The 12,512-nt window shown below is 41.0% G+C and overlaps 1 protein-coding gene and 1 non-coding gene across 12 annotated transcripts in view; both read right to left on the minus strand.

The window, feature by feature from the left end:
- Positions 1–12,512, minus strand: part of prex1 (phosphatidylinositol-3,4,5-trisphosphate-dependent Rac exchange factor 1) — a 240,372-nt gene that overhangs the window by 66,932 nt on the left and 160,928 nt on the right. For all 11 annotated transcript variants that reach the window (XM_069883777.1, XM_069883774.1, XM_069883780.1 and 8 more), the window contains one exon: positions 9,384–9,466. In XM_069883777.1, the coding sequence (XP_069739878.1) occupies positions 9,384–9,466 (83 nt within the window). The remainder of the gene's footprint in view (positions 1–9,383; positions 9,467–12,512) is intronic.
- On the minus strand, positions 332–495 carry LOC138737780 (U1 spliceosomal RNA). The gene has a single exon (XR_011341230.1). It is a non-coding gene; the product is annotated as a U1 spliceosomal RNA (small nuclear RNA).

Raw genomic sequence — 12,512 nt, forward strand, 5'->3', positions numbered from 1 at the left:
TAGATGCTCATTACCCAGTAGCCTTTAGTTCGAATGGAGATGAAGTTTTAAATGCAAATCTAGATAGTTTGATGCTTTTTAAAAATAAATTAAATTTGGACATTTGAATTTGGTGTCATGTCCTTCCGGCCCACAAGCCTTTGCCACCCAAATACACACCCACTTAACGTCCAACCTCTTGATAATTTTGAATGGGGGAGGAAACCAGAATGTCCATCCGGATGTGGGGAGAATGTACAAACTCCTTACTACACCGCCAAGTTCAAACCCAGGTCATTGGCGCTGTAATTGTGTTTCGCTAGCCGCGACAATAACCGTACTGCCAAAATAACGTAGTTAACCCCGAATGCAATCCCCCACAACCACAAATTTTGCAGTCAAGTATTCTGCATTTGGGGACATCACAGATATCAGCACACCCAAGGTGCAATGGGATAGCTTCGTCCTGGGAGATCTGTCCTCCTGGTCATTGATTCTCCTCTGCCATGCAAGTATTACTCACAACAAAGGTTGCTTAGGTTTATAACACATTTAAACTTTCTGGCCTTGATTCAGATATTTTTGAGGTCAAATCTCCTTGGGAAGAGGGCTTTTCCTGTGGCAGACACTGGTCAGAGAACAACATTCAGCTTCACATCATTTGTAAAATATATTACATCGCAAGCAAATCAGCGAAAGATTTGGTTTAGGCTTGGAGCTTGGCTTGTGTCTGCAGGAAGAATCACCTGCACGACTGCAACTGTCTAAAGTTGGCATGATTTTGGCCTGTAAAGTAGTTTAATAAAAGGTTAATCTACTTTTAAGTGAAATTAATCTACTTTTCTCATGTGGTGAGAATTGGCATCGCCATGAAGAAGATTAGCCCAAGGACACAGCTTTGCTGGATGGCAGACTGTGACAATCACCATGGAGAAATTAAACATTGGAGTTGTCCGGAGGAAAAATACTGCACAACTTTTATCTTCAAACATCTGGAGGAGAGAAACAAAGATCCTCCCTACATTTGTGCTCCTGTTCATAGATATCTGCATCAGATAAGACACGAGAACTTTCTGAGCAATCACTGAATTCCCAAGAATACATTCTACATTGAATAAGCCATGGTTAGCATTAATTTCTATGGAACAAACTCCCTCTTAAAATCAACATCAATATTTACTGATGATATCTTGATTGCAAATTCTGGAAATCTCTCACTTGGGACCACAGTATGTGGAAAGTCACTGTGATGGAAGGTTAATGATAGTTCAAGAAAGATGTTAGTTGATAAGTCAAAGCTCAACAAATGCCAGTGCAAGATCAATGGGGGTTCAACTCGTGATCTGCTTGTCCTCAACTATTTAAGTAACTGTGGTACTGATAAAAATCCCACAAATGGAACCATTTCTCTGGTTTTATGAGACCAACAGCAACCAATAATGAAAGATTTTAAGGATGAATCACTGAGACCAAAGGAGCAAATGTAATCTGATGCAAAAGGGAATGGTGCAAATTTGTGCAGCTGGAACTTGGTGTCATGCATTACCTCCATTAATGGAATTATATCATAATGGAGTATGCCACAGTGAACAGGAACACTTGCCTTTTCCCAAGCCAGTTTTACAGCAACAACTGAAAGTGCTTTGTATTAATCATGCTATTTTATGCCAAATGTGATGCCAATCACAAAGTAGAAATATGATGAGAAACAAATCATGTCAGGGCAAAGAATACATCAGAGGGCTTCCCACCTCTGCAATAAAAAACAGATCTCGAACTAGAAACATTATCTGTTTATTATCCACAGATGATACCCGACCTATGGAAGGCTTCCAACATTTTCTATTTTATTTTAACTGGCCATCATTTTACATCTTTCCACCACTGCACTATTCTTGCCTCTGAGGACCCTCATGTTTTCTCACATCTCTCATCGACACCACCTAATTGCACCTCCACAATGAAATTCTAGATTTTTTCTTAACCAAACCGATTCCCCTGTTCTTAGCGACGTGAAATCTTTCCCACTGGAGAAATTGATAACTTGAGGAGTTGCTCCTCCTTCAATCAGGGGTGAAGAGACAATTACTCAAACTGGAAATACCATAATTGGGTCCCTTTAAATACAGTAAAATCCCCAGTATCCAGAATTTAAGCAACCATCAACCCAACCAACCAGCAAAAAGAAAATAAATAAAAATGTAAATAAAAGATTAAATTGTAAAAGTTAGAGTTCTCCAAAGCAAACTGCTGGTGAAAATAGGAGTAAACATTCAGCCAGTGGAGTGCCCCATCCATGCCTCGCTTGCAGCAGCCATTTGAACAAAGTGGCAGGGGCCAGGAATGAAGAGCCACTTGCCCGCTGGGGTGACTTTCCCGAAAGGGTGTCCTTATCCTTGCCTAGTAACACTTTTTATCTTTATTAGTATGAAGAATATTAAGGCTTTATCTGAAAACTTGAGGTGGGGGTGGGAAGAGGGTTAATTATGATGGGGGCATGGTTCACTAACAGCGCCAGTGTCTGGGGTTCAAATTTAAATTTTGTTTGTTACAGGAATTACCTGATTAAAATAAACTTTACATAATTAAGGACTACAATACTGATTTTTTTTTTCAAATTGCTTTACAATTTTGCACTGTCTTTTAAACTGTTTATTCCTAATGCAGGTGTAATAGTTAGACATTGTAAGAGCGTGCCTCAAGCAACCATAAAATTTGCATATCCTGCATCCGCAATCCCCATAGGTGTCGGATACTGGGGAATTTGCTGTATTTTAAGTATTTGCAACAGTCTACATCAATCAAGTGCATATGATGTGGAGCAGGCTGCTCTGGTCAACTAGAAATATTGCTGGAGATCTTAAACATGGATCTACAGTCTCCCCTCTCTCATTTATTCACCAAAGTTTCATACTGAAGCAACATAGAGCTCAATCGATGAAATGTTCTGGCAATCAGAAAGATAATCTCAAACATAAATAACCTTAAAAAGCTCCCAAGATAATCACAATGAGTAAAGAACTGTATTTTTATTGGTTTACCGAAAAAATGCATGAATAAATTTAATGCTGGTTGATGTCCTGAATATTGTACTTCTCACAATTCTGATAATTGAGAATGTGTCTAAAGAAAGCAGCAAGTATAAAAACATGTACAAAATGGAGTCTCGCTCATTAATTTGTTAAAATTAAACAGTTGCAGCCACATTTCCCCCTGCCCAAATGTTTGCAACTCAACTGACAATTTACACTCCTTTCGCATATTCTTGCATTTTCCCAGTAATAAAATCCTACTCACCTGCTTTCAATTACACTATTTCTCTGCCAGTTCAAAGTTTTTTTTCCCTCTTGTTCAAAGAAAGTTAAATTGTAGGTCAAGATGCAAGCATTTGGAAGTTAAGGTTACAGTCACCATAGAATTGTAAAGGCAGCATGCTGAGATTTTTACTGAAGCTTTGATTGAAGGATAATTGAGGTGATACTGGAAAGCTCATGTCTAGTGTGGTGGATTGTGCAAAAGTAATATTGTGAGTTGATGCATGAACTTTGGATTTTGAAACAGATTGATTGCAACTCAGAAGGGTCTTTTGAGCTATGAACCAAGAGCAATCCAACTCATCCCATTCTCTCACCCTCTCCACATGAACTTGAAAATTCTTTCCTTTTGGATACTTAAAGGTAAAGGTTCCATTATTGTCACAATCTCTCATTTAAAATCTACAGCTGAATCTCCTTCCACTACAGTTTTTGGAATCAAATTTCAGGTGCTAAATATTCAGTACGCAAAAGAAATGTTCCTTTAGTTCTCTTGCTAATCATCTTGTGTCTACATTCCTTAGAAATATTGTTTTGTTGAACGAGAACCATCTGCCCTGTCTGTTCTGAACTTGATTTAAAATACAACAAATTTTTCACATACATCTCTGTAATTGTTGTTCATGTGTCATATCCCTCCACCCAGAGTGTTAAATATAAAGTTGATGTTTGTCCTGGCTGAGGTGCCTGGAACTGGTGTCAAGATCTCACAGAGAAGGATTGACCATTCAGAACGTAGATGGCACAGAATCAAATTGTCATGAACATGTCATTGATAAAGATCAAGAACTCATCCATACACTTCTCTCCAGTTCAATCTTTATACTTTATTTTTTGTTTCTTTGCCGATTTTCTTTCCATCCATGACAGTCCCTTCTATTTCATGATCTTCGATCCTGATCACACATCTATTCAGTATAATCTTAATGCCTTCTGGAAGTTTATCTGTTCGATGTCAATTTTAGTTCCCTCATTGACCTTCTCCGTTACTTCATCAAATTAGATGCACACAATTTAACCTCTCTAATCAATCTAACATGCAAATAACTGCTAATTCTGTCCTCAAATGATGTTTCTGGAGCTCAACCCAACAGGAGCATATATTGACTGTTCCAACATTACTCAATTTATACCAACAAACATTTTTTGAACAAGATATCAATTCTAGAATTCTGAAAGTGAGGGGCACCACATTTGAATCTACAGATGTTTGAGCAATATGGCCAGATCTTCTGCAATTTCTCCTTTGTTTCTCTTCATAAACAGATTCCTTCTATTTGGACACTGCAATTTATCTGCTTTAAAGTATAGCTTATCTGACCAGAGCCTACACTTCATCTATTTTTAGTCCATTTAAAACCATAACGACATTTTTGTTTGCTTGAGAGTAAGGCAGCAATTACTTCCTTGGTGAAGATTAATGCAAAGTTCCCATTCAGTTTTCTTCGCTATGCCCTCCACTGCTCGGATTAAGCATCTTCTGTTCTTTGATGAACTGCCATCTCTCCAGTTAGAACTCATTCAGATGTCTGCAGAAAATCATTCAATTCTGTCTTGTGTTTGCTCAAGACTTGCTTATTTTTTCTCTTTCACAATCTAATTCCCATTTTTAACCTCCCTAAGAACTTGCTGTTATCAGCCTGTTTCTCACTTGTCTAAACAATCAACATAAAACAAAAAGGCAAAGGAGTTGAAATAGGTTATTTAGCCCATCAAGTCTACCCTGCCACTCAGTCATGACCTGATCCATTCTCCCCGCTCAGCCCAACTGCCTGGCCTTCTCCCAATAACCTTGAATGCCCTGGCTCATCATGAACCTATTATTCTCTCCCTAAAATACACCCAACAACTTTGCCCCACAACCGCCTGCGGCAACAAATTCCAACGAATCATCATCCTCTGTCTAAAGAAATTCCTCCACTTTTCTGTTCTAAGTGGACACCTTTCAATCCTGAAGTCATGCCATCTGTCCTAGAGTCTCTCCCACCATGAGAAACAACCTTTCTACATCTACACTGTCCATAACTTTCAACATTCAAAACATTTTCATGAGATCCTCCCCCTCCACCCCTTCTCCTAAATTCCAAAGAATACAGTTAAACGTTCCTTATATAACCCTTTCATTCCTGGAATCATTCCTGTGAAGTTCCTCTGAACCGTCTCTAATATCAACACATCCATTCTTAAATGACAATAGACAATAGGAGCTGGAGTAGGCCCTTTGGCCCGTCGAGCCAGCACCGCCATTTTACAGATCATAGCTGATCACTACTATCAGTACCCCTTTCCAGCCATAACCCTTAACTCCTTTGCCCACTAGAGTCTTATCTAACTCTCTTTTGAACGTAATCAGCGAATCTGTCTCTACCACCCTCTGTGGCAGAGCATTCCACAGATTCACACTTCTCTGGGTAAAAAAATGTTTTCTCATCTCCGTCCTAAAGGGCCTACCCTGTTTTCTTAAACTATGCCCTCTAGTCCTCGTCTCCCCCATCATTGGGAACAAGTAATCCGACTTCACCCTGTCTATCCCCCTGATGATTTTGTATACCTCAATCATGTCCCCCCTCATCCTTTTAAACTCCATCGGATACAAGTCCAGTTTTTCTAGCCTTTCAGCATATGTCAACCCCGCCATCCCTGGAACTAACCTTGTAAATCCGCGCTGCACACCCTCTATAGATAGTATGTCCTTCCTCAAAACTGGAGACCAGAACTGGACGCAATACTCCAGGTGGGGTCTCACCAGGGCCCTGTACAACTGCAGAAGGGCGTCTCTGTTCCTATACTACAATCCCCTCTTTATGAAAGCCAACATACCATTTGCCTAGCCAACATGCCATTTGCATGTTAATAAATTTAACAAATTAATAAATGAGGACCCAAAACTGCCCACAACATTCCAAGTAAGGAATCATTAGTGCTTTTATTCTTTGGCTTGGCTTCGCGGACGAAGATTTATGGAGGGGTAATGTCCACGTCAGCTGCAGGCTCGTTTGTGGCTGACAAGTCCGATGCGGGACAGGCAGACACGGTTGCAGCGGTTGCAGGGGAAAATTGGTGGGTTGGGGTTGGGTGTTGGGTTTTTCCTCCTTTGTCTTTTGTCAGTGAGGTGGGCTCTGTGGTCTTCTTCAAAAGAGGTTGCTGCCCGCCGAACTGTGAGGCGCCAAGATGCACGGTTTGAGGCGATATCTGCCCACTGGCGGTGGTCAATGTGGCAGGCACCAAGAAATCTCTTGGTGCCTGCTTCTATAAAGCTTCAACATCATATCCCTTTCCTAAAATGAATGCCAGTCTTGCAATTGCCTTATTAACCACCAACTCAAGCTGTAAGTTTATCTTCAGAGTAACCCAGATCCCTTTGCATCTGGGATTTTCTCACCATTTAGAAAATAGCCTGCCTGTTTATCTTTTTCTACCAAAGCACATGATTGCACACTTTCCAACATTGTATTTTATTTGCCACTTCTCTGACCATTTTGCTTATCTAAGTCCTTCTGCAGCCTCCATGTTTTCTCAACACTACCTGCTCCCCACCTACCTTCGTATCATCTGCAAACTTGGCCACAAAGCCATTCATTTCATAATCTAAATCAGTGATATAGAATAGAAAATGGTGCAGCCCCAACACCGAACCCTGTGAAACAACACTAGCAACTACCAGCCAACCAGAATCTGATCCCTGTATTCCAATTCTCTGCTTCCTGACAATGCGCTAACCACGCTGGTATGTTTCCTGTTATACAATTTGTTATTTTGTTAAATAGCGTCATGTGCAGCACCTATATTTTTTTTAATTAACCAATATCCACTGCCTCTCCCTCATCCTCCCTGCTTGTCCCTTATTCAATGAGTGAAACACAGAAGTCTGCAGATGCTATGATTGTAGTAAAAAGACTCAGCCAGTCTTTTCAGCATCCAAAAGAAGCATTGGAGAGACTGGGCACAGACTGGGAGACTGCTTTGTTGAGCACCTCTGCTCTCTCCACCACAATAGCATGGATCTCCCGGTGGCCACCCATTTCCCATCCCATTCCCTTGCTGACATGTCTATCCATGATCTCATGCTCTGCCAGACTGAGACCACCCACAAATTGGAGGAACAACACCTCATCTTCTGACGAGGCATCCTTCAACCATAGGGCATTAGTATTGACTTCTCAGGCTTTCGTTAAATCCCTCTCCCCTCACTTCTTCCCCCATCGCCTTTCTCCAACTCTCCCTTTTCCTTGTCTCCTTTCGCACAAACATGATACATTCTTACCTTGCCCCTAATCAGACCCAATTAACCCCTTATGTTGGTCTGGATTCCTCCCCCAGCCAGCATTTTCTAAATTCTGAAATTTCCTGCTTCTGGCTCACTCTTATTCCTCGAAGAAGGGCTCAGGACCAAAACATTAGTGATATAGCCTTGTATTTATTAGATGCTGAAAAGACCAGCCAAGTTCCTCCAGCATTTCTGTGTTTTTACTTCTTCAAGGAATTTCAATAGGTTTGTTATGGAAGATTTTCTCTGAAGGAAATTATGCTGGCTTCAACCTACCTTGTCACTTGCCTCCAAGTACTCCAAAACCTCATTCTTGACAATAGACTCCAACATCTTGCAAACACTGGTATCTGCCTTATGACATCTTTTTCCTTTTGTCATCCATTGGTGTTCTGGTTTAATCGATCACTCTTCCTCCTGGGAATCTATCTAGAACAGCCTTTCTCAACAGGGGCTACAAGTCCCCATGGATGCCGCAGCATATTTGGGGGTGGAGGACTGGGGCATTGACTGAAATCAAAGTATTTTTAATGTTTTTCATGTAGTCGGTTGGAGAGAAGTACGAAAGAAACCAACTCAACTGCTTCACAGGGAATGGGACTGAAAACTCAGAGTACAAAAGGGGCTATAGACCAAAAAAAAACAATCAAGACTGGCTGATCTAGAACACACCTGAGCCATTTTCCTCCTTAAGGGCTGCCACTGTTCAATTAGTTTCTAACTTAGCAGGATCAGATTGCCTCTCATCCCATGTTGGTGTCCTTTCTCAAGAGTATTTTTTAAACTTGAATTCGTCGATTTTCTTTCCTAACACATTCTAAATCTTACATTATGATCACTGCTCCCCCACTGACATTTCCATGTCTTAGCTTCTCTCATTTCTAAGAATACACTTAATAATGATCCAAGTGCCACATCTCCATCCAGTCAACTGATGAAGCAGAGAAGGGAAAATTATGATCACCAAAAGGGAAGAAGTTGAATGTCGTGTGTCTGTGCATCAATTAGTTTCTGATGGATAAAGATCAATCTGTTGATTTTCTAAGATGAAATCAACAGTATATCGGAGAAAACTAAAGAAAAGCAATAAAAATGAAATTTATTTGTAAATGTAATGATTTCAAAAATCAGATACTCCAGGGAACATGAGGGAAACTCAGATTTTGGTTTCCAGGATATCTGTAAACAAAATCTCCATCTACCACATGGAGAGCAGGGATGGAAATTGATGCTCCATTAAAACAGCACTCTTCCATGGATTCTTCCCTTCGAATTTGTCAACACCAAACCAGAAGTGAAGTGAAAAATTAAAAAGAGAGCCACAAAGTCAGATTCCTCTCAATAAAAAAAAATACTGCAGATGCTTGAACTGTGAGATAAAAACTGAAAATGCTGGAAATAACTCAGCAAGATGGACAGCATCTGTGGAAATGGAAGCAGGATGAACATTCAATGACCTATCATTAGGAGCCATTAACCATGGCTTAACTTACATTCAGAACTGCATTCAATCAATGAGGTCGACACATTATATTTGGAATGCAAATAAAACAAAGCAAGGTTCAAAAGACCTGAAACTTAGTAAAGAGTTCATTCAAAATTTTGAACGAGTGGAATAAAAATTATAAATAACAGCTTTTCACCAGTTGATTGTTCTAAACATACAAGATACATTTGACATGATATAAATATGCATTATTTAATTCTTGTCAAAAACAAATATTGGAAGCAGCACATGAATACTTCTAAACTGATATTGCTGTTAACAATGTTCACGTCATTCAATCAGATCCAAACCACCATCTTGTGTCAAAATATCTTACCTTTCAGAACCGCATGAACAAATGGAGGAGCAGTGCCATGGATCTGGAAGCTCAGTCCTTCAGATTCTGGAATTTTGATGATCCTAGATCAACAAAAGAAGCATTGGACAGCTAGACTCAGCTTGGTAATTTCAAATATAGAAATTACATATATAGTGTAATAGATTATAATATTGGGAGGATTTCGGCAAGATTAGTGGGTTACATACATACACATATTTTAAAACAGATCTTATTTGAAAGACTGAAGAATTCATATTCAATAACATTGCAGAAAGAATGGAGAATGCTAAACACGTTTCACAAGTAGGTGCTAATTGAACTGACGTCATAAAATGAAAGACCATTGTTTTGGAGGAGACAAATTGGCTACAAGTACCTTTCTGCAAAGTGCTCACAGAAAGGTCACTCCTAGGTTTTGTTTGTCTACGACAATATCTTGACCAAGGAGCAGAACTCCTGTTGTTTGCTGAAGAAGGTGGGGGTTTTGCAAGTGAGAGAGTCACATGGGCTTCCTGGCAGTTGGAGAGAGAGAGAAAGGCAAGTTAACAATCTCTCTCAGCTAGTGTGTGTGACAAATAAAAGACTGAACAGTCACAGCTGAAACAAGCCAGGAAGAGCTGGTTGGAAACAAAGTTCCAAAGCAGTGGATGGCTGGAAGTCCTATCTGTCTGATGTTTCTCTTGGAACAGAACACTCTGGTGGCCTGAATGAAAGAGGTTAGCATCTGGAAAACCCTGATGAGGCAAGATTCATCAGTGAGACATTGAGGTGACTAATGGTGGTACCTCAGATGTGGAAATCCTGGAACAACAAATCTCTCTCTGCAAACCCTACAAGAACCTTCCTGAGCAGTAAACATTTACCTTTCGAGCACCAAAGCCTGGTGAACTTTTTACATGTTAAATTTCTGTGCACAGTGTAAGAATTGCCTGCATCCAGAGAACTTGGAAGAAGGAGAAATGAGATTGAACTGTGAACCAAAGGAACTTTTCTTAAATTTCCACACACATTACATACACGTGTGCCTAGAATTAGAAGGGGGTTAATTTGGGTTAGTTAAGTATAGAGTTAAAGTTTCATATATAAAGTTGAATAAAAATAACTTTTGTTTTAAAAACTACTCGTCTTGGTGAATGTCTACTGTTGCTGGGTTTTGGGGTCCTTGGGGCTCATAACAATAGTCAGAAAAACTTTTTTTCCTCAAAACTCTTCAAAGGTTTCCCTTCAATGACCTATTGCCATGAGAATTCAAACAGGAAGAGAAACTCCAATTAGACTTTCATTCAAAGGATCTGAGCCATTAACAGCAGGCTCATTAAAAAGTAATTGAAAGCTTTTAATGCCCCAAGCTGTTTCAAGGCACAAGGTTTCAATAGTCAGACTCTCACAAAAGTACCGTATATTATAAAAGTAGGAATTCATAAATACACTAACGCAACATATTCCAACATGAAATCAGACGAGCAAGATAATGAAACTTAAGATGACATTTTAAATGATTCATGTTATAAAAATAGAAAATCCAATTTCAAGGAAAAAAACCACGTTACATCATCTGTGTATGTTGGAAAAAATCTCATTGCATTTTCAAGAAAGCTCTCGAGAAGCAAGCTTACTCCCAAATTAAAACAAAAATTTTTCTTTTTTCTTTGGCTTGGCTTCGCGGACGAAGATTTATGGAGGGGGTAAAAAGTCCACGTCAGCTGCAGGCTCGTTTGTGGCTGACAAGTCCGATGCGGGACAGGCAGACACGACTGCAGCGGTTGCAAGGGAAAATTGGTTGGTTGGGGTTGGGTGTTGGGTTTTTCCTCCTTTGCCTTTTGTCAGTGAGGTGGGCTCTGCGGTCTTCTTCAAAGGAGGTTGCTGCCCGCCAAACTGTGAGGCGCCAAGATGCACGGTTTGAGGCGTTATCAGCCCACTGGCGGTGGTCAATGTGGCAGGCACCAAGAGATTTCTTTAGGCAGTCCTTGTACCTTTTCTTTGGTGCACCTCTGTCACGGTGGCCAGTGGAGAGCTCGCCATATAACACGATCTTGGGAAGGCGATGGTCCTCCATTCTGGAGACGTGACCCATCCAGCGCAGCTGGATCTTCAGCAGCGTGGACTCGATGCTGTCGACCTCTGCCATCTCGAGTACTTCGACGTTAGGGGTGTAAGTGCTCCAATGGATGTTGAGGATGGAGCGGAGACAACGCTGGTGGAAGCGTTCTAGGAGCCGTAGGTGGTGCCGGTAGAGGACCCATGATTCGGAGCCGAACAGGAGTGTGGGTATGACAACGGCTCTGTATACGCTTATCTTTGTGAGGTTTTTCAGTTGGTTGTTTTTCCAGACTCTTTTGTGTAGTCTTCCAAAGGCGCTATTTGCCTTGGCGAGTCTGTTGTCTATCTCATTGTCGATCCTTGCATCTGATGAAATGGTGCAGCTGAGATAGGTAAACTGGTTGACCGTTTTGAGTTTTGTGTGCCCGATGGAGATGTGGGGGGGCTGGTAGTCATGGTGGGGAGCTGGCTGATGGAGGACCTCAGTTTTCTTCAGGCTGACTTCCAGGCCAAACATTTTGGCAGTTTCCGCAAAGCAGGACGTCAAGCGCTGAAGAGCTGGCTCTGAATGGGCAACTTTGCATCATCTGCAAAGAGTAGTTCACGGACAAGATTCTCTTGTGTCTTGGTGTGAGCTTGCAGGCGCCTTAGATTGAAGAGACTGCCATCCGTGCGGTACCGGATGTAAACAGCGTCTTCATTGTTGGGGTCTTTCATGGCTTGGTTCAGCATCATGCTGAAGAAGATTGAAAAGAGGGTTGGTGCGAGAACACAGCCTTGCTTCACGCCATTGTTAATGGAGAAGGGTTCAGAGAGCTCATTGCTGTATCTGACCCGACCTTGTTGGTTTTCGTGCAGTTGGATAATCATGTTGAGGAACTTTGGGGGACATCCGATGCGCTCTAGTATTTGCCAAAGCCCTTTCCTGCTCACGGTGTCGAATGCTTTGGTGAGGTCAACAAAGGTGATGTAGAGTCCTTTGTTTTGTTCTCTGCACTTTTCTTGGAGCTGTCTGAGGGCAAAGACCATGTCGGTGGTTCCTCTGTTTGCGCGAAAGCCGCACTGTGATTCTGGGAGAATATTCTC

This window comes from Narcine bancroftii, chromosome 6 (assembly GCF_036971445.1).
Source record: "Narcine bancroftii isolate sNarBan1 chromosome 6, sNarBan1.hap1, whole genome shotgun sequence".
Taxonomy (NCBI): Eukaryota; Metazoa; Chordata; class Chondrichthyes; order Torpediniformes; family Narcinidae; genus Narcine; species Narcine bancroftii.